At 61.3% G+C, this 24,451-nt stretch overlaps 3 protein-coding genes across 4 annotated transcripts; 1 reads left to right on the top strand and 2 right to left on the bottom strand.

The window, feature by feature from the left end:
• Positions 1 to 1,767: 1,767 nt before the first annotated feature.
• On the bottom strand, positions 1,768 to 12,754 carry FAM76A (family with sequence similarity 76 member A). 2 transcript variants are annotated; one of them, XM_088531048.1, is made up of 10 exons: positions 12,660 to 12,754; positions 11,900 to 11,964; positions 11,063 to 11,117; positions 10,324 to 10,476; positions 9,303 to 9,460; positions 8,729 to 8,815; positions 7,950 to 8,081; positions 4,404 to 4,539; positions 3,902 to 4,003; positions 1,768 to 2,029 (listed from the first exon to the last, which is right to left on the bottom strand). In XM_088531048.1, exons 1-10 carry the CDS (start codon positions 12,738 to 12,740, stop codon positions 1,943 to 1,945), a joined length of 1,056 nt encoding a protein of 351 aa, XP_088387174.1. In that variant the 5' UTR covers positions 12,741 to 12,754; the 3' UTR covers positions 1,768 to 1,942. The 2 variants fall into 2 exon arrangements, with proteins under 2 accessions (XP_088387174.1, XP_088387175.1); XM_088531049.1 differs by lacking the exon at positions 7,950 to 8,081.
• A 2,685-nt stretch (positions 12,755 to 15,439) lies between these two features.
• Positions 15,440 to 17,277, top strand: LOC104568167 (heat shock 70 kDa protein 1A-like). The gene is given in 2 exon segments (XM_088530962.1): positions 15,440 to 17,189; positions 17,192 to 17,277. Coding segments are annotated over 2 exon segments (1,836 nt in total).
• Positions 17,278 to 19,480: 2,203 nt separating this feature from the next.
• LOC104568168 (digestive cysteine proteinase 1-like) lies at positions 19,481 to 23,122 on the bottom strand. Its single transcript, XM_088530998.1, has 11 exons — positions 23,074 to 23,122; positions 22,569 to 22,628; positions 22,209 to 22,301; positions 21,885 to 22,057; positions 21,564 to 21,804; positions 21,144 to 21,345; positions 20,771 to 20,964; positions 20,579 to 20,670; positions 20,340 to 20,501; positions 19,923 to 20,112; positions 19,481 to 19,668 (listed from the first exon to the last, which is right to left on the bottom strand). The coding sequence occupies exons 1-11, from the start codon at positions 23,120 to 23,122 to the stop codon at positions 19,481 to 19,483; spliced, it is 1,644 nt and encodes a 547-aa protein (XP_088387124.1).
• Positions 23,123 to 24,451: the final 1,329 nt, after the last annotated feature.

Here is a 24,451-nt window from a genome sequence, read left to right as displayed (position 1 = left end):
GGGGGGAGGAAAATAGACACATCTCGTCTGGTGCCGCCAGATCCGTCCCGGGAAGCTCCATGTATCCAAGTAACAAGGATCCTAGCAACAGGCTTGATTAGGAGGATTTAAAGATAGAAACAAAAGTAGGAGCAAACAATAGAAAATGCCATTTCATTCCCATGCACCAAATCCCACAGCTGCGCCTGGTGCTCTGACCTGGCAGTCGCCAGCAGGAGACAAATCAGTTCCACGCAGGGAAGGGCATTTTTTTCTTTTCTTTTCTTTAAGGCAAATAGAAAGTATCAGACACACAGCTGAGGATTGCTTTTTTTTTTTTTTTTTAAACACTTTTACATTTTTCAGTTTTGTACAAATCAAAGCATCCCTTTAAAATCTCCATTATTACAAACATACAAAGAAACAATGTTATTACTACAAATCATCAGCTACTCAACTGCAGGATCAATTTGTCACAATTAAAAAAAACCATAATAGTATATACAGGGCCTTTCTCCCTCTCCTTATTTCTGTATCTCGAGGGGAGCAAAAAAAGCAAAGCGCCCATTTAAAAAAAATCCCATCAACGCACCTCATTTTCTAAAAACACGTGAAGTATAAAATTAGGCGAGTATTTTCTTGCTGTCACACTCTGGCAAAGTGTAACTTTTTTGTTTGTTTTCCTTTTCACATCAGAAGTCTCTTTAGAAAATAAAGAACAACAACACCAAAACGTGGCAGAGTGTCTGATGCTGCAGCGTGCTCCTTCCATGCTGGAAGCCAACATCGTCAAAAAAGTGCCTTTGAGTAAAGTCATCCTTAGTAACATTTAAAAAAAGGAACAAACACTCACGATCTCTAGTTGAAAGCCTAAGAAGCCCCGGCCAAGGGCAGCGTCTCCTCTCCCGCACGCGCGCGGGCGCCGCTCCGGGTCCTCTCTCCTGTGCCCCGAGGTCTCCAAGCCCCGGGGTGTCTCCTTGTCCCGGCGCGGGTGACACCAGGGGCTGCCCCGCGGCCGAGGAGCCCCCTCGCTCCGGGGCTCTCCCGGCCCTTGGTCCTGGCGCAGGGAAGCGTCTCCGGAGCCGCAGGAACCAGCCGGGCCCTTCGGCATCCGGAAGGGCAGGGAGAGGGGGAGAGCAGGGAACGGGATGCAGGGACTGCAGGGCAGAGCAGCAGCCGAGCCCTGACCTCTCCTTCAGCCTCGCGCGAGGATGGGGGAGTGGGAGCAGCTCAAGCACCCCAAGCCGCGAAGGTCACCGAAGCCCAAAGGCCACCAAGGGGTGCCGGGGGGGTCTGCATCGTTCTGCTCCGGCTCCCAGCCCCAAAGCTACAAAACCAAACCCAACCCCGCCAGCCAGGCGGGCAGGGGGCCAAGCTGACACAGGAAGACAAACCCCAACTCCTGCAAGATAAACGTACAGCCCCGCTTTGGGAGCGTCTTCGCAACGATGAACAAACCGCTCTCAGCAGCGACACGACCCTCTGGGAACATCTGGTGGGCTGGTGATTATCGGCTTCCTTTGGAAGAGGGAACAGTGCAAAAAACTGAGCTCCCCCCGCACGCGGCGCCTGCCCGCGCCCCGACCGGCCACGGCCACCGCCTCCGCGCAGCGCGTCCAAAAGCAGCGAGAAGTCTCTAACGCAGCAGGTCCCGTTTGCTATAGAAAGGGCTGGCAGTGGTAGAAACGGGTTAGAAAAACGCTTGTCAGGAACCCAGGGAGATCCAGGGCGGCCGGGACCTCTCCCCGTGGATCACCACAGCACAAACGGGATCAGTGGGGATCGGAACCAGACACACTCAAGCATGCTGTCGAAAGGCAACACACACCAGGCGTTTCCATCGAGTCCACAGCAACGGGATAGTGAGAAAAGTGAGGTTTTGGCTTCCAGCGAGCAGGCAGGCCTCCTAGACTCCTTGGCTAATGCTGGGGAAAGCTCCCAGAGCGGGGGTTTGGTTTTGTTTCTAAGGGGAGGTTATTGCTCCCGACTTCTCAGGCTTTTTGCCCTTGGACAGGGCAGCTGCTTGCTTCAGGAGTTCTCTGTTCTTGGCCTGGAAACACAGTGAAAATGGGTATTTTAATGGCACGGCTCAGGGTTCGCGCTGCCTGGACACACGCCAGCTCTGCCACCTCAGAAGGGCTCGTCCCAGCTGTCCCCAACAAACCCCGCTGCTGAAGCTGAGGAGGAGGCTGAAGGCCAGCGCTGCCATTGCGGGACGCGACGAACGCCCAGCTCTCCTTAACCCAGCTAAATGCACCGGTCAGCACCACCAGGACAGGCTCTTCTTCCTTCCCTTCCCCTTGCACCAGCCACCGCATTTGGACAGATGGACACCCTTGCTTCCCCCATGAAAAGACAGACAAAATAACACCAAACAGCAGCACATTAAGAAGTGAATCACGTGAACACTTCAAGGCACCTGCGATACACCGAGAGCATTTGAACTTTTATTTTGGAATCAATGAAGAGCGTTCCAGAGCCCCAGCAGCAGCCGAAGTGAAACACTCGGACACCAGAGAGAACAAGTTCTGGGCAGCGCCAGCCCAAGCCAAGTGCAGGAGAGCACAGCGGGCGACAGACACGCGCAGCCTGGGACGACGGCGCCTGCGGGCAGCCTGCCCCTGCCCCTGCTGCCTCCTCTCTCCTTTTAGGATCGAGCGGGTTTTAAGGCTGCTGGAAGGTGCCCCACAGCCTTGGAGGCCGATGTCCTGTTTTAGCTGCAGCGAAGGCCGTGCCAGCGCGTGGCGTCCCCCACATTGCCACACAGCCCGGGGCCACCCGCGTGTCCCACCCTGCGGAGCCGCTGCAGGCAGCGGAGCGGCTCCCGCTTAGACCTCGGCTCTGCGGCCAGGGCTGCCAAGAAAGGCAACCAAGCAGGCTGTGACACTGGATAACTACTCAGAATTGAAGCAAGAACAATGCGCTCTTTGCAGGTCACCCAGAGAGGGGGACCGCTATGAGGGGGTCACTATGAGGGGGAAGCAGAGCCAGGCTGAAACGCAGCGCAGATCCAAGAAGGCAGCCCAGAATGAGAGCAGGCTCTGCTTCCCACGAGGTCCTGGCTTGCAAGCCAGTGCTGCCCAGCTAACAAGGGCTGGGACGTGTTTCCAGCCTTCTACACACCCCACAAAGATAATCCAGCCTTGGGACAGGCTTAAACTGCTTACAAAGGCGACTTGTGAAGAGGCTCTCAAGGGCACCAGCTATCTGACAGAACCTGCAGTCTCCAAACCTACCCTCCACTCTAATAATTAACTCGGGTGTGTGCTGATGGAGGAGGGGCTGTTTTTCTGTGTGAATACAGACCTATTTTCTTACTGACTCCCACTTTTCATTGCTAGAGCTTTAGATCATTATAGACCTCACCGTAATTAAAGGGTGCAAAGTTCACTTGTGTGTCCAATTCCTTCCCTGTACCCAGCTCCCCTTTGACCCCATCTCTGCAGCGGCTCAGAGCACATTCATGTCGATAGCCTGTCTGCTGTTCCCATGGCCGTGACAAGAATCCTGCTCTCCCTGTTCCCTCAAGCTCAGGGGCTTCTTTATTTGGACTGCGCAGAGACGGATTTTGAGAGAACTGCCGGTTGTTTCTTGGGCTTTGTTCTCTTCAGCACTGTCACATAAATCACAGTAAGCGCCACATGGCACAGGGAGCTGACACGGGTTTTGCAGTCTGGATAAACAGGCTCAAACCTGATTTTGGCAGTCAGTGAAACGAGTCTGAAGGTTCCCATCTAGTCTGCAGTGGACACACAGAGCACCATAGGCACAAGGAGAGAGCAGCACGGAGCCCACAGCCCGGGGGGAAGGTGCCCTGCAGCCTGGCGCAGGGCAGAGCCTCACGAGATGTCCTGCTCCAGAGTGTCCTCAGGCACTCCTGGCTACAGCGGAGCTCAGCAAATTAAAACAAAAATGCTGTCACCTGTAACTGCTCCATGACCTCCTTGTGCGTCTTCTCCATTTGGTTCATCTTTGCCCTCATCTGCGACTCCTGGTACTGCAGGTCAGCTTTCAGCTCTGTGATCTGCGGGTAGAGCAGCAAGGAGCACGTGAGCAGGAAGAGGAAACGAGTCTCTTCACCCCAGACATACCCTGGCACAGAAAATGCATCTACAGAAGTTGCCCGAGACTGGATGAGACTGTACAGAGGAGCAGGAGCTCCAAAGCCCCGGGCCAGAGCCCTGCTGCCCTCCTGCACAGGGCAGCACCACCTTTCCTGGCCTGGCTCCCACACGGAGCTCTTGCACACAGTGCTCAGAGAACAGCCTTTAATGAAGCAAGGCTCTTCTAGGAGCTGCGGGGTCCAGAAAGCCTCTAACTTTGAAAGGAGGCAGAAATTTAGTTGTTCACCCCACAATAAAAAGCCAGACTCTCCTTGGGGGCTTTGTCAGCATTCTGGGGAGGAGGCGAGTCCCTGACTGTACCTTCTTCTCCTTCTCCAAAATCATCTGATCCTTCTGGTGCAGCATCTTCTTCAAAGTAGCCACCTCCTCCTTCAGCTGGGCAATGATAACGAAGTGGTCGGTGCCAGGAGAGTCGAGGGCGAGGTCTGGAGAAAAACTGCAGCAAAGAACAGGGAGAGACTTGTCACGACCCTTCTATTCACCGAGGCAGAGAAGCTCCCACACGGAGGGCACTCCGAGGAGACCGGGAATGACTCTGCGACACACACGGGGTTCAGCATCCATGGGAGGAGCTACTGCCACCGCTGCCCTGCGTGCTGCACGGAAACACACGGTGTGATGGACAAAAGGGATGTCTGCCACATATCAAGCTGCATCACTGCACGGCTGGGAGGGGAACGGGACCGTTACGGGTATTCTGTGACCATCAGGCAGAGCCTGTCATTATCCCTCAGGTGACAGTGATCCATTTTCAAACCAAAGAGCCGAGAACAGCTATCAGGGAGCCAAGGAACGTTTATGCAACCACCTAGAACAGTTTTGATGCACAGGCAGTCCATCGGTGTAGAGCAAAACCTGTCACTAGATGCAAATAACCATTCTGATAGGGAGGCAACTCCAAAGAGAAACAAATAACCCTTGTGTTAAACAAACAACGCAAAGGAGACACCTAGATTAGAGTCAGCACCGTCCTCAGCACGGAAACTGGGAGGGAAAAAGACGCTGGGTTTTTGTATTGCAGTTGTGCAGTGACACAGCAAGTTAGGAGGAAGCTCCATTGAGAGCAGAAAGGTCTCTGTGTGGGAAGACAGCGAAATGGCTGGAGATGGAGGCGTATTTCCCAGACACCGTCCCTTCAGAGCCAGCTGCTCTAAACCTGAGTGACCAGCTGAGGGTTTCTCTGCACATGAGACACCTCCCGAGTAACTCACTGACCTCCCTGAACCTGCCGGGGTTGCAGAGAAGCACAAGCTACAGGACAGCCTGTATCTCCATACACGACAAGGAGCTCACCTGATCCTTCCTGCCTTCCTTCCCTGCCACTGCACGGACGAGCCTGCTTTTTATCTTGCAGTGCTAAAGGGGCAGCACACTCCCAGCCACACTCACCTGATCCTGGTGCATAAAACCTTAACAGAAATAATAAAAGCAACACACCTTCACCTGAAAGATTACTTGCAGCCTGGCCTTTATCAGAGAGCACTGCTGCTGTAAAGGGGCAAAGCTACCTGCAGCTTCCAGAGCAGGTCAAGAGCTGTCCCAGCGCCCGTGCCCAGCACTAGCCCTGGAGGGTCCTGAGGAGCCACGTTCTGGGCTCAGCGCTGCCGTCCCGGGGCATCCAGGCCCTTGTCCCTAACCCAGGACGGGCACTGGCTGCTCGCCCTGCACCGTGCTCTGCTCTGTGTGCTCCCAAGCACTGCGTTCCCAAGGAGAGGCTCTGCAGCGCCAGGGTGATGCTAGATGCTCCAGCGCTTTCCTGTGTGCTACTAATGGTAGCTTTATTTTTTTCTGTGCTGCTAACAGTAGCTTTAATTCCCCATGCAGTGCAAATATGCTGGGAGAAAAATAATGATAAAAAAAAAAAAAAGCAAGCCTTCCTCTCAGAATCCCTCTGGCTAAACCAAATCCTTGCTCTTGCTGTTCCCTTGCCCAGGCAAGCTCCCCTCTGCTGCATCCCACGGAGCTAGGGAGCGCCAGGAGATGCTCCCGATTCCCAGAGCGGCTCCCGGCGGAGCAGGGAGGCGAGGGCCGGCTCTGCCACCCAGCGGGGAGCACGAGGGACACGCAGGCCCCGAGCACCGGAGCGGCTCCATGCCCTTCCTTTTCCAAGGATCGTGTCCTGGCCCTGGGGCACGCAGGAAGCGGGAGCAGCGTGGCGGGCTCGGCGCGCCAGCCTCCTGTCAGGTACGTGAGCACGAGCAGGTATTTTGCTGTCCGACTGCTGCAAAACGCACCCTCAAATGTGTCAAGGTGCAAATTAAAGGAAGGAGCTGTTTTTTCCCCTCCTTTCTCTGAAAGAGTGACAAGTCATTAATGAAAGGTTTCTCTCCCTTTAATCTCACATTAAGGAGTGAGCCTGAGGCTCCAGAACTAGAAGGAACACTGCCAAATGCAAGTCACTCCGTGTCTTTAACCAACGGATTAAAAATAAACAAAAGTCCTCCCCCCGCAAATAAATTCCATCCCAAGGATTCCAGCTCCGTTGGGAGAGGTCCCAGGGACTTGCTCTCCACATCCAAATGGGCTAAAATTCATGCCTCTAATTAAGGTGAATTGATGAGGCTTCCGTTGCTCCCAACGGAGACAGAGGAAAAACAAACGGAGCTTTTCCAGAGGCACCTGCCTCTTTATTGCCCAAAAAACAAACAAAATGACCGCCCTAAACTCCACACCTGTTAAATGGCTGGAATCAGGCACGATAAATGCCACGCAAATGAGAATATTTTCACCAAACAAACGTGCTGCTCGAGCTCGCAGAAGCGCCGGAGGGCACTGGCAGAGCAGCACTGGGGCAGTCTCCAGACCGCAGGCATGACAAGAACATGGTCTGCCCAGAAACATGGGAGCAGAGCACAGAGCCGGGGGGCTGCAGCCAGGACCCTGGGATCATTCCTGTTGCACACACGAGACAAAGGAACGACAATTCCAGACAGGCTGGACCATGCTGGGGGTGATGTGAAAGTTAACTGAGCTCAAAAACGCTCAAGGTTTGCCCAGCTGAAGGCTGCATCAGAAACTGCCTGGAAGCCAGGGCCAAGAGGCCCCTGATAAAGATTTGGAGCTGCTGTCAGCAGGAAAGAGGTGCCAGTTGCACGGCCCGCTGCAGAGCGCCCTGCTGATGGAAAGGAACCCTCTGGCTGCTCCTCACTGTGCTCAACCCGTGAACTAGACTTCAGCCAGCTCTGGGTGGACAATTTTATAGAAAAACAGTGCAAGAAGGGGAGCTTTTTGAGGGGTCATCCTCACAGAAAGAAGAAAATAAACCACCCCAGAAACACACTTATTGAACATACTCTGCCCAAGAAATGCAGCAGTATATCTATTTAAACCAGCTGCAGCTCTTCAGTAGTTGCTAAAACTACACAGTTTGTTGGGGGGTTTATCAAAAAAGTCAGTGGCACTCTGCTGGCATTAAAGGAGAATCCCCTGATCGCTCCATGCCCAGCTGCAGCTCCCAAACCACCGCTAACCCTTATCTGCTTCCAATTTGTAATAGAAAACACCATGCAGATGCTGAACAGTCTTGCAGACCACTGTGCAGGAATCACTGGCCTACAGAATTATTTAGGTTCTATTTCATTAGTGTTGCTTATATTAACAACCAGAGACAAGAGGTAGCTAGAGGGTTGGTATCTCTGGTCTTAAAATAAAAGATGTTCAAGGCAGATGGAAGCTATTCGTTACCAGTAACCCCTTTGCAACCCCTTTGGCACTAATGAACCTATGGGTCTGTGCTCCCAATTCACTGCTGTTTGGAAGGAGATCCATCCATAGGGGCATTTTCCAAATATGAGGCAATTCCCAGGGAGGGAGGGCAACAGGGGAAAAAACAACAGGTGATCTCACTTCAGGATGTCAGTGCCGTGAGAAACAGGACAATGGTGGGCACCGAGACGCTGATGGGACACAGGCCACTGCGCCAGCGTGGACGGGGCACTCTGGATAGGGGGACAAAGCATCTCGGGAGAGGAAGGAACGCTGAGAATCAGAGAGGAAAGGGCGGAATGAAAATATGCACATACAAGAGCGTAAAAAATAAACAAACCCATCTCATTCTCCTGCCTCTGCTAGTGATCCCCATTCTGCTGCACATGCAGCCAGCATCAACACGACCCAGCAGCACACTGGCAGCAGAAGGGGGTTGGCTTCTTTCAAGCAAAGCTATTTGATTGCTCGGCCTTCCCTCAAAATGCAGGGGGGAAACAGGAGGTGGGTCTAGATCCTGTTCTCCAAGGCTGGCTTCCCTGCAGACCAGTCTCGCAGCCCAGCAGCACAAAAACTGCAGGCTTCAACTCTACAGTGCAGCCAACACCCATCTTTCCCTGTAACGAGGATAAAGCTGATCTGGCTGCAGATTTTGTGACTGGTTGTAAGCTCAGGCAACAAGCAGTCTCAGTTCTAGCAGGCACAAGCACTAGATATTCTTTTCCTTTTCAAACCTACGTCTAAAAGCCAAGTAACACTGGCCTGATAGATTCCGGAAAGCTGCTATGCAACCCCTTGAGGTCCCAGCACCTGAGATCCCAGCTCTAGCATCAGACCTTCCTGTTATTTGCACAGAACTATGATATAAACTAAGCAAAAACCACCCACCCACCCACAGTTGCGTCATGTAACAGGCTCACCTGTCACCGTTGGCAGATATGGCATCAAACTTGGGTTTCTTCTTTGGGATTTCATTCTGAATAGAAGAGGTGGATAAGGTTTTCTGGCTAGAGAAACAAGGAAATTGCATGTCAGAACCCGACTGACTTCCAGTCTAAGAGCAGCAGATAAACATTCCCACCTACTTTGAGCCTATTAAAGCAAGATTCCCTAGCACGAGAAAGAATGATAAAGATAAGAAAATCATTCTTTTGAGCTTCAATTCTCCTTTAGCTGGAGACTAAAAATAAACATAAAAAATGCGTCACTCAAATCAGTAGGTAGCTGAAGAAGTTATGCTTAAAAGCTGCATTTCAATCACCGAGTTTCACAAACGTGTACCAGACAGTTCACGAGTCAGGTCACTACAAAGCACGGGGAGGCTACAAGGTTAAGCCAGGACGGCCGGGCTCGCGCACCAGCAAAGCGCGACCTAGACGGCTCCTCCTGAGCTGCCCAAAGCCAGCCCTGCTCCCCGGCACCGCGGCTGCTCTCCCAGGCACCTGGAAGTGCATCTAGGGAGCGCGGGGAAGCCAGGGGCCCCCGTGCCGGTACCTGTTGTAGTGGCTGCCGCTGCCCAGGCGGCTGTACTGCTCCTTCTCCTGCAGGCCGGCCCGTGACGAGCTGCTCAGGTGCTTGCACTGCTCCTTGGTCTTCTGCAGGACCCGTTTATAGGACAGGGTGCACAACCAGCAGAGCAGCTTTCCATCCACCTGGAGGACAAGAGAGTTGGAGGGAGAATCTCGTTTCCTGCCCACAGCCCAGGCATGGAGAGGGCAAGAGGCATCGTCAGGTTTGGAGACCATGGGCAAGCAAGCGGGGACTCAAAAGGGATCCCTCAAGCGCCTGGGAAGGATAAGAGCTGCATTTGGCTGCTGCAGTGTAGGCAAGAACCATTAACAGCAGCAAACTTATTGCATCTACAGCCTTTCCCAAGCTTTGCTTTTGACTTCTCTGTCACCTATAAGGAGGACAGGCCGACTGGCAGCAGGTTCTGTCGAAGCAAAGCCCTGTAACCGCACACAGGAGCATTTGGTCTCCAGAGCTTTCCTGGAGACCTAAACAAGGCCTCGTGCTCGAGGAAGAGCAGCAGGAGGACAGTGCCCATCAATGCAGCATCCCAAATGAGCAGCAAATGTTTAAAACATGCAAAAATCTCACCAGATCGCACTGTTTCAAGTAAAGGATGTGCGGAAGCCATGGAAGGGGTTTCTTGGTTGGGAAGGGGTGAAGGACGTCCCCAGCACCTCAGGCTACAGCATGAAGATTGTTTTTCCATCCCCTTTCGCCCAGCAGGTACCTTTTATTTTACAAAAAGGTCCCTTTCCATCTGCCATCCCACCCTCTCTTAGGCCACATTCAAGAGGTCTTTTATCAGCAGACCTGACAAAGGAGCCCAGGGGCTCAAAAGATTAAACAGCCCCAACAAACAGCTCCTGCAGCAAAGCTCTGCTACAGGAAAGCACTTCACAACCAAGAGCCACCCTCTTTCAAGATACTAGAGACTGTGTGAAGAGACGCGCAGTCCCTGTGCCCAGCTTTTTACCTTTCCAGGCCCTTTTTACCGGGTACTGACCTTCTTCCTGTCATCCTTCCTGTCAAACGCACACTGCTGCTTGCACTGCTCACACGAGTGCGGGGGCCCGTACTTCTTCTCAGAGTTAGTGCAACGCTGACACTTGTTTCCAATAAACGCCGCTATTATGTTGCAGTACTGGCAGGGTTTTGGCTTTAAAAAAAAAAAAAAAAAGAGAGAACAAAATATATAGCAGTGCTTCCTAATTATATTCATACGTGGTTCTTTCCCCTTCTCCCTGTCACTTCAAAATCTTTATTTCGCTGGACGAAGCTAACTGCAATTCTGAGCCAGGAGAAACAACCACATTTGGATTCCCAGTCTCTAGGTAAGTGTATTTATATACAGTCTGGGTGCCATAGCTAACGCACTACGAAATCTTCAGAAAATATATATCACCAAAATAGAAAGAATCAAAATCTCTGCTTCAGATTTCAGACAAGCAGGAAGAAAGATTTATCACTGCTTCCTCTGGCAGTCTCACTTTATGTAATCATGTTCTTGTTTCTATTGGATATTGAATAGTTCATTTCCTGGCCTAAAATGATGCAGCGCTGCTCTTTTCTGTACTAAAAAAAAAAATGAACGGTAAAAGCTCAACGCTTGAGGGAGCTGCATATTATTGATCAGTCATGCTATTACAGCAGAGCCAGCGCATAAACTGCTTTGGGATTCACTAGAATAAAGACAAGAGGGATTAAAGGAAAGAGCTTGGTGAGAACCAGCCCTGCTCACTTACTGTTCCATAGAGCTTCACATTCTGAGCACACTTCTTGCATATCGTGTTGGTTTTGCTGTAAAGAAGAAGGACAGACCATTTTATTAACATTTCCTCTGTGGTTAGGATCCCAGTCTGCCCTAGGCTTCATGTCCAGTGGCAAGATCGTACCCATCTTGCCCAGGAACTCTGGTAATGACATGCATTTCCTGTCCCCATCTGGTTGAGGATAATTTGCCAAAAAGTAGTCTTACGAGGAGGTATACTTTAATTAAGGTGTCCCCAGTTCTTTTGCCTTTACAAACGCAGGGCTGTGATCACCAGCTAATTGGTGGTGAACGTGATTCAGCTCTAGTGACAGCCTCGGTCCCGCAGGGCCCTGCTCCGGACCGCAGCCCAGGGACAGGTTGGAGCAGGGCTGTATTTGCCCAGGGTGCACAGAGCGAGCACCTCACTCCTCCCGCACGTGCCGCGCTCGTCAGCTGCCCTCAGCAACCCTTCCTCTGCAAGCTGTGTAAAGGCAGGCGCACAGAAAACACGTTAGAAGTTAATCTTTGGGTAGCAGAAACGAGATAAAAGAGAACTCTGGGGGAGACACCCCTGGATCCTTCCCTGAGAAACACAGCTTGGCACCAACCAGAGGCGAAAGCCAAGGGAAAGGTGCAAATCTAAGGACACCGCACAGTCACACCAACTGTCCCAGCAGATTTCTGAAGGAGGACAAAGGTCTCCCAAGCCTCCCGCAGCAACAACCTGCAGGTTAAGGCTCAGGCCTCGAAGGTGTGGGGCTGCTGGAGATCCCCAGGTGCATCTGTTCTAAGGAAAAGGCCAGTCTCCCCAGTTCAACAGGTCTTTTACCTTTCCTGCTGGAATTCAGTCCTGCAGTAAGTGCATTTAACGATGGGATGCGCGATCCGGCACTCCTAGAACGACAGGAAGTGTTTGGTGAGATGCGGGACTCCTGCAGCCGCGGATTCCCAAATCTCCTGCTGACTTCCACTCCCACCGCACACCCTGGCCAGATTCAAGGGCTTCCCGCTGCTCTCCCAAGGGCCAGGAGCAGCGGAAGGGTGGCAGGAAGGGCGGGTGTCACCGGTGATGCAGGTGTCAGCTCGGATTCCCAACCAGGGCTTATTCCTGCGCGACGCCCACGCGCCAGGGCCGGGGCTGTTCTCACCTCCCGGGTGGGAGCGGGCAGCCCTGCCACGGTTATTCCCGTCTCCTGGGCGCAGATTCCTCCATCCCGCCCTCCTCCCTGCCCCATTCCCCGTTCCCTCCTCACATTCCCCGTGTGGACCCAGCTCCCCCGCTCCTGCCATCCCACCCGCCTCCTCCTCCTCCTCCTCCGGCCTCGCTCCCAGTCCCGACCTCCCTCCTCCAAGGTGCCCCCCGAGAGCCCCCAGGCTGCCCCCGACACCCCCAGCCTCTCCCCCGGCCGCCCCGCAAGCGGCGCCACCATCACCCCCAACTGCCCCCTCGCAAAGAGGCCCCCGGGGAAGCTCCCCCCGCCAAGGGCCTTTCAGGAGCAGCGCCCCACGCCTCGGCGCCCCCCAAGCCCCCAGCCGCCCCCTCGCAGCCCGCCCGGCGCCCCGAGGCCGCAGCGCGCGGGGCCGCGGACCTTGCAGAGCTGCTGGCCCTGGCTCAGCGCCTCGAAGGGGAAGCGCTGGTGGCACTTGGTGCAGGCGTAGAGCGCCGCCATCCCGCCGCCGCGCTGACAGGCGCGCCGCGCCCCGCCCCGCCGCGCCGCGCCCCGCCCCGCGCGGCCCGCGCCGACATCGCCATTGGCCGCGCCGCGCGTCACTCTCGAGACACCGCCTCTCATTGGTTGCTGGGGCAGTCACTCCGGGCAGCGTGCGGCCTGGCACCGCCTTCCTCTCCCCCCCCGCCTCAAAAGGCGTCGCGGGCGGGGGGGGGGTGCTGACGTCACGTGGGGAGCGCTGCGCACTCCGCGGTGACGCAACCGCTCCCCCCTCCCCGCCGCCCAAGAGGCCTTGCGGGAGGGAAACCGGAAGTGGGGGGCGAAATGGCGGGGGGGGCAGCGCGGCCCGGGCGGGGGCACCGGCACCAACACCAACACCGGCACCGACACCGGCACCGACACCGGCTGCGCCGGGAGCGCCCGAGGGCGGGAGGGGGTCGCGGAGCGCGGGGACAGCAGGAGTCGGGACCACCATTGCTCGGGACAGCTGCCCGAGGGGGGCTCCGGGGTGGAGGGGTCGGGCCAGGCAGCGGGGCCAGGGGAAGCGGCCTCCGGGGGCACCGAGGCTGAGGATTTGGGGAAATTCTCCCCGGAAACAGCCCTCGAGGGGAGCGGTGCCGGCAGCGGCCCCGGCAGCGCCAGGGAGCGTCCTGGGGAGGCGCCCGGGGCCGCGGCTCCCGGAATCCCGGAGAATCCCCGCGCCTGGACGGGGGGATCCGGGAGGGCTTTCCAAGCGCGGCCATCCCGCGAGCCCCACCGGCCCCGTGAGGGCGGCAGGACGGGGCCAAGGGAGCCCCTTCGCCCTCTTGGGGCTGTTGGTGCCGGCGGCTGCTGCCCCCCCGGGCCCGAGCGCAGCCGTTGGCAGCGGGACGGGGTCGGGATGGCCGTGGGCCCGGGTTTCGCCTCACGGATCGCGCTAGCTCCCGTCGAGACGGGCAAGACACGCACAGCCCAAACACGCAGAGTTTGTCTTTGCTGCCTCGTTTTTAATCGCAACATCCATTCCACAAGGCGACTCCAGGTGCCGTGCGCTTCCCTGCGCGCTTCCCATGGAGCAAGCAGGGGTTTGGAGCGTCCGGGGGTCGCCAGCCCCCTGCAGCCCCAAGATACGGCCCCAACACGAGGCGGTGACGCCCCCGCTGCCGGCACCGGCCCCCGCTCCGGCTCCCCGCGGGCTGCCGGGGTCACCCGGAGCTCCTGGCGGACTCCTCTCCCTGCCTGTCCTTCCCCGGCCGCGGATGCTCCCGGCTTTGTGCGCGCAGCGGAGCGGGGAGGAGCTGCCGCCGCAGCGCTCGCGTTTCCTGCGGAGCGCGGGGAGCGTCCTGGCTCCTGCGGGCTGCGTGGGTGTGCATATTAAACGGGAATTCTGCTCTGCTTGGCTACCTTGGGGACTAGTTATAATCACTGGGCAAATATGCTGTGTGTAGGAGAAATACTTAATTTCATGAAATCCGTTGTGTTGTGTTGGCTGCCGGGTTTCAACTGGGAAATAGCAGGGGGAGCAGAAGGCAGAGCCGGCGGGGGCAGGGGACGGGCTGAACATCCCCCCGCGCCGCGCTCGGGGCTGCGGGAGCTTCCCGGGGAGCAGGGACGGGGCCGCCCGGCTTGCGGCCGCACCTGGAAAACGTGGACGCCACAAGCGATTTGTTACGTGAAATAAAACCTCCCCGAGCCGCGGGGTTTGCGAGTCTCTGGAGCAGAGGAAAAGGAACGATTCATTTCAGAACGTGAACAACAAACCTGCCAGAGCAGTCATGGGTGCCAAGGGAAAAACATTTGGCTAAGGAAAAACATTTGTGAAGCTGCTACTGAAGGAAGCGAAATCAGAAACGTTCAACAAGGCGCTGCCTCGGTGATTTTCCAGGATGGCCTCGCTAGCGGCAGAGCGGCTTCTGGCTCCGTCGCGCGGAGCTTGAGACTGTTCTGGTCTTCCTGGATGCAGCTGTTCGTACCATGAACACTCCGGATGCTGCATTAAGTAGCTAAAGGGGGAATTCCTGCCCGCTGGGCTGGCCATCCCCAAGGCCGGCTCCGTGTGCCGCTGCCGTGGGTCCGGCCCGGCTCCCAGGGCGGTGCTGGAGCTCGGGCCCCGGGAACCGACTTGTCTGGAGCTCCGGGAGCCGCGGAGCTGCCAAACCGAGCTCGGTTCAGCTGCCGTGCTCCGGCACGGCCTGCGGCTCCCGCTAAATCACTAGCAGATAATATTTTCACATCCTGGCTCTGTGCACGGCCTCTGCTTTCTGAATAATTACCTTGTTTTGTGCGAGCCCTGCGAGGCTTTCGCAGGTGATTTATCCAGCGCTGAAAGGCCGCCAGCCCCGGGGCTGGAGCACATTTAGCGGCCACCTGGCCCTGCCGCGCGGAGGCCCGGCCGCCTCGGCGGGGAACGCGGGACCGGGACGGAGCCGAGGTGGGAGCGGAGGGCGGCTGGATGTGGCGGGATGGAGCCTGCCGCGCTCCTGCTTCCCGGCGCGGGATGCTCCCAAAGAAAGGGAGCGACCCCACAGAGGAGCCGAGTGTCGCCAGGGGCCGGGCTCGGAACGGGCTCTCCCGCGCGGAGCTTGGCGGCGCGCCAAGGTTCCCAGCCCCCTTATGACATCCCGGCGCGGGGCCGGCGCTCCGGAGGCTCCGCGAGCAGGGGCGGGCGGCCCGGCCGGGCAGGGGAGCCGGGCAGGGGGCCGCGGGGGGCGCCGCGAGGGATGGCCGGGCGCGGGGCGCGCGCGCTGGGCCGCCCGGCCGTGGGCATCGACCTGGGCACCAGCAAGTGCTGCGTGGGGCTGTTCCGCGACGGCCGCGTGGACATCGTGAGCAACCGGCAGGGCCTGCGCAGCACCCCCAGCTGCGTGGCCTTCACGGCGGCCGGGCGGCTGCTGGGCGACGCGGCGCGCAGCCGCGCGGCCCTGGACCCGCGCAACGCGGTGCCGGGCGCCAAGCGGCTGCTGGGCCGCGCGAGCGACGCCGCGGCGCAGGACGCGCAGCGCTGGCCCTGCCTCGTGCGCGACGCCGAGGGCAGCGCACGCGTGCGCGTGGCCTACAAGGGAGCCCACAAGTGCTTCTTCCCCGAGGAGATCTCGGCCATGATGCTGGGGCACCTCAAGGAGCTGGCCGAGGAGCAGCTGGGCCGGGCCGTCACGCACGCGGTGCTCACCGTGCCGGCGCACTTCAACGACTCGCAGCGCCAGGCCACCAGGGACGCCGCGGGCATCGCCGGCATCAGCGTGCTGAGGATCCTCAACGAGACCACGGCGGCGGCCCTGGCCTACAGCCTCCAGCACCCCGACGGCGGCGAGCGCAACGTCCTCATCTTCGACATGGGCGCGGGGGCCCTCAGCGCCTCCGTCGTCTCTGTGGACCGAGGGGTTGTTGAGGTGAAAGCCACGGCCGGGGACAGTCACCTGGGGGGCGACGATTTTGACAACTGCCTGGTGAGCTTCTTTATGGAGGAATTCTTGAGGGAGCACCGGGAGAACATCAGCCACGACGCGCGCGCGGTTTGGAGGCTGCGCGCGGCCTGCGAGGCGGCCAAACGGGCGCTCTCCTCCAGCCAGAAGGCCACGGTGAGCGTGGACTGCCTGTACAGGGGCATCGACCTGCACGCAGACATCACCCGCGCGCAGTTCGAGCAGCTCTGCGCCAAGCTCTTCCACAGGCTGCTGCGGCCGGTGGAGCGGGCCCTGCGGGACGCCGGGCTGAGCCAGGGCCACATCGACGACGTGGTGGTGGTGGGCGCCGCCACGCGCATGCCCCGCGTCCGCGAGCTGCTGCGGGGCTTCTTCGGCGGCCGGCCGCTCAACCACGGCCTCAACGCGGACGAGGCCGTGGCCAGCGGGGCGGCCGTGCAGGCCGCCATCCTGCTGGAGGACGGCTCGGACGTGGCCAGGAGCCTGCTGGCGCTCGACGTGGCGTCCGCGTCGCTGGGCGTCGAGGCGAGCACGGGCAGGATGCACGGGCTGGTCAAGCGCAACACGGCCATCCCCACCGTAGCCACGCGCACCTTCACCACCCTGCACGACCACCAGCCCGACCTGCTCATCCGCACCTACGAGGGCGAGAGGAGCATCGCCAAGGAGAACCACCTCCTCGGCCGCTTCCTCCTCAAGGGCTTTTCCCCCGCGCCGCGCGGCATGAGCTTGCTGGAGGTGACGTTCTACATCGACGCGGACGGCATCCTGAGCGTGTTCGCCCTGGACAAGATCATGGGCGGCGCAAACCCCATCGTCGTGGACACCAGGAAGGGGAGGCTGAGCAAGGAGCAGATCGCGAGGCTGGCGGAGGAGCACGAGCGGTACCGCGCGGAGGACAGGGCGCAGCGGTGGAAGCTGGCTACCAAGAACTACCTGCAGTCGTGCGCGTTCAGCGTGAAGCGCACCTCGGAGGACGTCCTCAGCTACCTGGCGCTGCAGGCCAGGAGGAAGATGCTGAGGTGCCAGCAGGCCTTCTCCTGGCTGAGCCCCGCCGCCTGGCTGAGGAGGAGGAGGTCGGGAGCCGGGAGGACGGGCTCCGGGAACGCCACGCGGGGGTTCAAGTCCCTCCATAACAGCACGACGGGGATCAAGAAGAGAGCAAAGCTGATCATCACCACCTACAGCTGGACCTGGCAGCTCACCCGGACCACCACCGTCATCGACCCCTAGGACGTCCTGGCCGGGACCTGGCCAGGCTCGCCGCCCCAATCACCATCTGACACAGCCCATCTGAAGAGGGGACCCCTGCAGAAACCACCACCCCCCTCAATAAATCTCCCCTCAGCGCTTCCATGAGCGGATCTGTTTGGGAGCATCGGGCAGTTTATCTGGGGCTCTCCAGGGGCAGAGGCGGGAGGTGTCAGATCCCCAGGGCAGCGGCCCCGGCTCCCGGGTCAGTGTCTGGGGACTCTCCCGGCCCCCCGCCGGCTGCGGGGGAGCAGCCCGTGCACCTCTGCCGAGGGAGAGCTGCGGTTTGTGCCCTCAGCCCCGCTGCTTGCCGTGGGAAGCAGGGCTCTGCCGGGGCTGAGGTTTGGATGCCAGGGTAGACCCGGGTGTTTCCAGCTCGCTCTGGACTGGGGGCTGTAACCAGGGGCTGGCCCTGGAGGCAGGACGCCCCTGCCCAGGTATGTCCTTTATTCATGCTCTTTTCCAGCTGAATAAACCAATATTCTCCGTAAAGACCCCAGCTATCCCTACCTACTTACACGCGGGCCTGCCACCGGCACCACAAATGCCAAGTTCTGGGCTCTGGAGGGTGCAAAACCTGCCCTGGGTGCTCGGTAGCAAACCCACACCGCTGCACAGTGGAGGCAAAGCGGCCTTGCCGCTGCCTGGCTGCGCCGCCCCAGCGCTGGGCTGCTTTGGGCCCACGAGATGGAGCATTTTCCTGGCCCAAAGATTCGGCCAGGTGAGCGCTGGTTAGCGCAGGGCAGGGAGCAGCCCTGTCCCTGGGGCTGTGCGTGGCCTTGGCTGCCCGCAGCCCCGCAGAGGTGCTCCCAGCTCCTTCCTCGAGCGCTCCCGAGCGCCCGGCCGCCAGCCCGGGGTGAAGGGCACTAGCACGGCCCGGAGCCAGCGGGCAGGGCTGCTGCCCGGCTCCGTTGTCTGCTCCTCGCTGCCGCCCCGCTCCGTTGTCTGCTCCTCGCCTCCCGCAGCCGCTTCCCACGCGTTCCCGCTCAGCCCCGGGGACAGCAGCAACCTCCCCGCTGCCGGCAGCCTCGGCCCACGGGAGCCGCTTTAACCCCCTCCGCCGGGCCGAGGCTCCCGCGGATCCGATGCTGCTCCGGAGGCGCCGGCAGGGCTGGGGTGCCCTGGGGCTGCTTCCCGACGGGAGCGCTCCCGCGGTGCCGGCTTCGCCACCGTCCGTGTGGCATCCTGTGCCCGCCCGCACAGAGGCCGAGCTCTGCAACCCGGACCTTGCCATGGCGCAGACACCAGCTCCCCTGCTCCTGGCACCTTCACACCCCCAGGAGGATGGAGCTACCCCGAAAACGGCCGGCACAGACTCAGCTCCAAAGAGCATCCTCGGGACTGCAGCTCCCTGGCAGCCCTTCCTCATTACCCCTTCCTCGTTACCAGCTAATGCCGGGGGCTGGTCCCAGCTCGTCCCCTCTTGTAGGTCCCCTCTGGGGCTGCCCTGCTGCTATTGGGGCGGGAGGGCCCAGCGGGGCCGACGGCTTCCAGGTGGGAGCACCCGGAGCGGCTCCATCCCTGCAGGCTGGGACCAGGTCGGAGCGGGAGGAGAGCGGGGATGAAGTGGCCAAACTGCCCTTTGCATCCTGCCTTCCCGGAGCCCCCGGGCCTCTCGCGGCTCCCTGGTGCTGCAGAGCCCAAGCGGGACGGTGGGAAGCCCTCGGGATTTCAACCTCTGGCTGCTGTGGACGGCCCCGGGGGCAGCAAGGCTGGCCGGTCCTGTGGAGCGGGGCGGGAAGGCCGCAGGCTTCCTCGGAGCAGAGCCTGCAAGGACCCGTGTCCATGAGGGTGGCTCTGCCTGCGGCAAGCCGGGAGGCTGCGGCCGGACCCCTCACCCCGCTTGTGCTTCCCGCCTGGAGGATCCGCAAATGCAGAGCGATGCTCAAACCTTGCACCTCGCAGGCTTGCACGGCCGGGGGCTGCTCTGACCACCCAGCACCCGCGTCTGTCCCCCCGGCACCGAGATCCAGGGGGTTGGCAGAAGAGACCCCCAGCACAAGGGGCTGCTCCGGGCGTTTATTGCCAGGAGGGTGAAGCGGCCGCCCCGGGGTGCCGGGAGCAGCCGCTGCCCCTCGCCGCCCTCCCTCAGGCCAGGATGGGGAAGGAGGCGGCGGTGGCCACGCCGCAGTTGTTGTCCCTCATGGCCATGAGGATGTAGCCGTCGTTGCCCCAGTACGTGGACCAGGAGTTCTTGAGGAGCCAGTAGCCCTTGCCGTGCAGCTCGCCGTAGCCCACGGCCAGCACCGCGTGGTCCAGCTGGGCCGTCTCGTTGCCTGGGGAGGGGAAAAGAGGAGAGAGCAGAGGGGGTCTCACCCACGTCCTTGTGGCCAGAGCCAGTTCCCAGCTGCACCAGTGGCAGGAGCGATGGGGCATCTCCATCCCTGCGCACAGGATCCCCCCCAGGACACCCCGCAGGCCGGGAAGCGCATGCCAGCAGGGACACGGATCCTCCGGCTGGTCCAGAAGAGCTGGGGTCCCTGTCCGCAGCTGGCACCCCTGCGCGTTCCTGGCCGGCGGCTCTGCTCACCGCAGCGCGGCTCCTCGTAGACGCCGTTGGCGTAGAAGGCGAAGGACTTGTGCGAGGCGTCGATGTTGACGGCCACGGGGCCGTGCTTGACCAGCGCCGCTTTGAGGGCCGCCGCGCTGCCCGGCTCCACGTTCACGTAGGAGGCCAGCTGGGCCACCGGCTCCGACTGGTTGCAGTGGCAGTAGCCGTTCTGCAGGGGGAAAGGGGCTGGCATGGATCCGGGGACGTGGCACAGGGAGCGGGACTCACCCCCGCCAGGGAGGAGGAGGAGGAGGCTCCACTCGAGCATCCCCGAGCCGGACAGGAGCCGCCATCCACGAGCAGTTGGTGACAGCAGCTCTACCCGGCCCTGCCCCTCTGCTGAAGGGCCATGGGGAGGGTTGTGTCCCGCAGCACAAGCGGAGCTCCCAGGCTCACCTGCCCCAGGTAGGGCCCGTAGGACTCAGTGCTGGCGATGCCGCCGTGCTTCTTGATCCACTCGTACGCGCGCCACTCCTCGCCGCCGTCGCACGCCTGGTTCCCGAAGCCCCAGGAGCAGTCGATGAGCACTTGCTGGGACAGCGGGGTCAGCACGCCGGTCTGCGGGACAGGGACCCGCTGCAGGGAGCAGCACGCGGCCTCCATCGCAGTGCTCCGCGCAGCGGCCCCGCGCGCACCTTGAGGAACAGGGCACCCTCCATGGCGCCCGTGGTGGCGAAGCTCCAGCAGGACCCGCACACGGCCTGGTCCTTCACGGGGGTCACCGCGCCTGCAGGGGCGACAAGGGGACACGGCACCGTGCCCATGAGCGCGGCGGCCCCATCTCGAGCCGTGGCAGTTGCTGCCATGTGCCCTGGCCGCGCTCTCACCGTAGAGCCTCCAGTCGAGGCTCGGGGGCAGGTCGAGGCCGGCGTAGCGCGCGGCCGGGAAGGGCTCCCCGCCGTTGGGCGCGCGGCTCCGGCGCCGGCCCCGCAGCAGCGCCAGCTCCGCGGGCGTGCGGTCGGCCAGGTGGTTCAGCGCCAGCGAGTAGGAGAGCGCGGCCCGGTTCCGGGAGTGCACGAACCTGCCGCAAGGACCAGGCAGATGCTCCCAATGCAGCTTTCGGGAGATGCCAGCAGCCTCGGGCAAGGCTGGAGCTCTTGGGTCCTCCCCGAGCGCTACGGGAGCTTCCCCAGGCCTCAGGGGTGCTTTGGGCATCCCCTTCCCGGGAGCGAGTCCCGCGCCCGCTCGCTCGCCCCGTACCGCATGTTGTGCACGAAGGCGCGCTTGCGGTGCTCCTGCTCCTCCTCGCTGCCGTAGCTCTTCCCATACCTCTCCTTGTAGTGGTGGAAGAGGCGGTGGTGGACGTGCTCCGCATCCCGAGCCCTCCCCACAAACTCCTGCATGGGGTTGGCCAGGATGCGGTGCTCGGGGCCGGCCGCGGGCCACTGCTCACACTGCACACCTGGACCGGGGACACCGGGCACGGCTGAGCCCCGTCCTGAGCAAACAGCCCCCGCGGGGGCTGCTCCCTCCCCACGGATGCAAGGAGGAATCCGCAGGCAGGGGATTATCGGGAGGGGACCGGGCCACGTTGGCTACTCCCAGAGCACAAGCTGGATCCAACCCTTCGCTCGGGGGGTTGTATCCAGGATGGAGGTCCAGGATGCTCCGCTCACTCACCGTCCGGGAGGCGGAAGACACTGGCAGGGAAGTGGTGCCCGAACGTGGAGTACTCGATCTCGTACTTGTCGTAGTGGGAGCCCAGCAGGCTGTTGTAGCCGCGCATCTCGTAGTGCAGGGGCACGGCGTGCCGCGCCGCGCCGGCCACCCGCAGCGTGTACACGTTCTTCTTGCGGCCCCAGTAGGACACGTTCTGCCACACGGCGCAGCGCTGCCCGCGGAAACGCTCCTCCCTCACCCACTGCGGGCACGGCACAAGGGTGGCGGGAGGTGGCACCGCGTCCCCGTCCTTGCCCCGTGTCCCCGTTCCGTGGGGCTCACCTTGAAGTTCTCCAGGCTGGGAAAGACGCTCTGCGGGGCCACGAGGTCCCCGTCGGTGCCGTTGATGCGGAAGCACTTGCGCACGTTGACCTCCGTCTCGGTGGTCTCGGGCGTCACCTTGAAGCTGGCGCCGAAGGGCTCGATGGAGCCGAACTGGTAGGTGACCACTTGGCCTGGGGAGCGGGACGGGCCCGGGGTGGCCGCGAGTCGTCACCGCCACCCTGTGCCACCAAGGGTGTCCCGTGGCCTCCCGCTCCCAGGGTGGCCGGGGGGCTCCCGGCCCTGCTGGGGCTCTGGGGGTGCATGGCCCCGTCCTGCACCTACCCCCGTAGTACTCGATGCGGCTCTTGCCCCCGGTGAGGTTGTACCAGGCCTCGAAGGGCTCCTTGATCTCGGCGTAGGGCAGGCTGATGATCCCTGCGGGCACGGGGGGTCCGGGCGGGAGCCGCCGCGGGGGCTCAGCCCCACGGAGGGGCCCGGACAGGACAGGGCACTTCCCAAGGGACGCAGCCACCCCGCTGCGCCCGCCCCGGCCCGGCACACGGCAGGGGGTCCCCGCTGTCCCCTCTCAGGCGGAGGGGACACACCGCAGCTCTCCGACCGCCTCCGCACAGCAATGTGGCAGCGCTGCCCACCCGGTGCTGCGGTGGCACCACCCAGCCCCAGCCCCGTCCCCAGTGGTACCTGTGACGTGGTAGATGTCCCCGAACGTGGGTGTCTCTGGAGGAGCCTTTCCCTCCGCTCCTGGAAGGAAAGACCTGCTTCACGCTGCAGGCTCCGTGCGGAGGTTCCCGCCTGCTGCCCGCCAGGAACCGGCTCCCCGGGGGCACATCCAGGGCCAGGGGCACCCGTGCGGGTGGCACAATGACAAGTGGCCGCTGGGCTCAGCCCCAGCTGGCCACCTTAAGCCACAGCCCTTCTCTGCACATCCTCCCGGGCACCCCCATTGCCCGGGCCAGAGCAGGGGGTGCCCCAGGCCCCGAGGGGCCACCACGTGCACCCTGGGGTGCCAGGCCAGCCTGGGCACTGCCAGAGCGCCCCTCGGCCACCAGCTCTCCTCAGGGGACAAGGGCCCCAGCTCCACGGGGCAGGGTGCCACGGGGGCACAGCAAACGTGCATGCCAGCGCGCGCCCATGCGTGCACACGAGCACGCGTGCATGCAAGCGTGCACCGCGCCATAGTGCCCACCCAGCAGCACAGCAGCTCCCAGCACCAGCAGCCTCCCCAGCACCTCCATCCTGCAGCACCCACTGCTGCTCTGCACCCAAGGGTGCCTTAAATAGGACCACGGGCAGGTCCTCCCCATGGGATGGCCCTGGAGCAAGGGGGAGGTGGTTTGTGTCACCCCACCGCCCCGTCCCCCTCCCCTCCTCCATGGGCACCCGTGGGTGCTCCCCCCACGACCAGCACCCATGCTGCGTGTTTGCAGGGCAGGGGTGGCAGGGCAGGAGCCGGTCCCTTGGGGCCACCCTTGGGCTGGTGACGGGTGCTGGGGCGTCCCTGCTGTCCCGGCGGTGGGTGCTGGGGTGTCCCCGCTCTCCGGGTGCTGGATGCTGCCCACGAGGTGCGTGGGGAGCCCTGGCAGCAGCACAGGGCGAGGAGGAGCCAGCCGGATCCCAGCACCCCAGGAAGGCGCATGGTGAAAGGAGGACCCTCCGGGCGCTCCCCGTCCCCAGGGATGTCCCGCACAGCCGCAGCGGGACACAGGGCCGTTTGCATCCCCGCGTCCTCAGGCGCTGGCGGGGGCTGCACCTGGGGGGCTCTTGGCTGGCAGAAGGGGAAGGACTCGGCTCAGACGCCGGCACCGCGGGGACACGGCCAGGGACAGAGTCCCCGTGCGCGGCCTTCACCTGGCCCAGTGGCTGCGCGTGCGGCTGCCGCGGGCCCAAGGCCGCAGCGCCCAGCGCGCCGCTCCGGACCCCAAACAAGCCGATAAGGAGCGGGCGCCGCCAGCACCGCCCGGGCTGGCCCAGGCACTGGGGGGCACAGGATGCTCCAAGCGCTGCCCCGAGGATCCCCGCCGAGGGTCTCGCGGGTCCCCCCACCCCAGGGTGGCAGGGACAAGGGTTCTACCGGGGCATCGGGGACAAGGGGGGACCCAGCTCACGCGCTGCCAGCCCCGCGGGTGACGTCCCCTCCCATAGCCACAACACGGGGCCGGGCAGTGGGGCAGAGGTTGGACGCCGGCCCCAGCGCACGCCAGGAATTTCCCTCCTCGGCACGAGTCCAGGGGGGGCGGTTGTTTGTGCTCCGGTGCTGGAGAAGCCTCGGCCCTGCCTGTTCTGGCCCAGGGCCTGGTGACAGTGCCCTCTGTCCCCTCCCTGCACCCCCCTGGTGCCACCAGGCTGAGAGAAGGGGCCAGGGGACACAAAGGGGACAGGACACAGCTGTGGGGAGGCAGCTCCAGGGCTTCACCCTGCCCCAGAAACAGAGGGTGTCCTCGTCCCTTTACCCTCCTTTACCCTCTTCTCCCCTCTCCCATTCAGCAGCAAGACGGGATTTTTTCCTGAGTTTTTATCAGCAAGTCCTGGAGCTGCAGCAGCAGGGCCCTGGGAACCAGAGAGGG

The sequence above is a fragment of the Tinamus guttatus genome, unplaced genomic scaffold (genome assembly GCF_059628265.1).
Source record: "Tinamus guttatus ecotype Peru unplaced genomic scaffold, ASM5962826v1 Tinamus_guttatus_pri_ptg000397l, whole genome shotgun sequence".
NCBI classification, from domain to species: Eukaryota; Metazoa; Chordata; class Aves; order Tinamiformes; family Tinamidae; genus Tinamus; species Tinamus guttatus.
The sequence above is the reverse complement of the archived record's forward strand: the minus strand, read 5'-3'. Positions and strand labels throughout refer to the sequence as shown.

What these genes read in the sequence shown, in the direction of transcription:
- FAM76A (XM_088531048.1), bottom strand. Translation starts at nt 12,740, where the DNA reads ATGGCGGCGCTCTACGCCTGCACCAAGTGCCACCAGCGCTTCCCCTTC. An exon ending in ATGTGAAGCTCTATGGAACA is followed by an intron (nt 10,477 to 11,062) that starts GTAAGTGAGCAG and finishes TTTTTTTTAAAG; the next exon opens with CCAAAACCCTGCCAGTACTG. An exon ending in AGCGGCAGCCACTACAACAG is followed by an intron (nt 8,816 to 9,302) that starts GTACCGGCACGG and finishes TTGTTTCTCTAG; the next exon opens with CCAGAAAACCTTATCCACCT.
- LOC104568168 (XM_088530998.1), bottom strand. Translation starts at nt 23,122, where the DNA reads ATGGAGGTGCTGGGGAGGCTGCTGGTGCTGGGAGCTGCTGTGCTGCTG. An exon ending in CCGCATCGAGTACTACGGGG is followed by an intron (nt 22,058 to 22,208) that starts GTAGGTGCAGGA and finishes CCCGCTCCCCAG; the next exon opens with GCCAAGTGGTCACCTACCAG. An exon ending in TGTCTTCCGCCTCCCGGACG is followed by an intron (nt 21,346 to 21,563) that starts GTGAGTGAGCGG and finishes TCCCCGGTCCAG; the next exon opens with GTGTGCAGTGTGAGCAGTGG.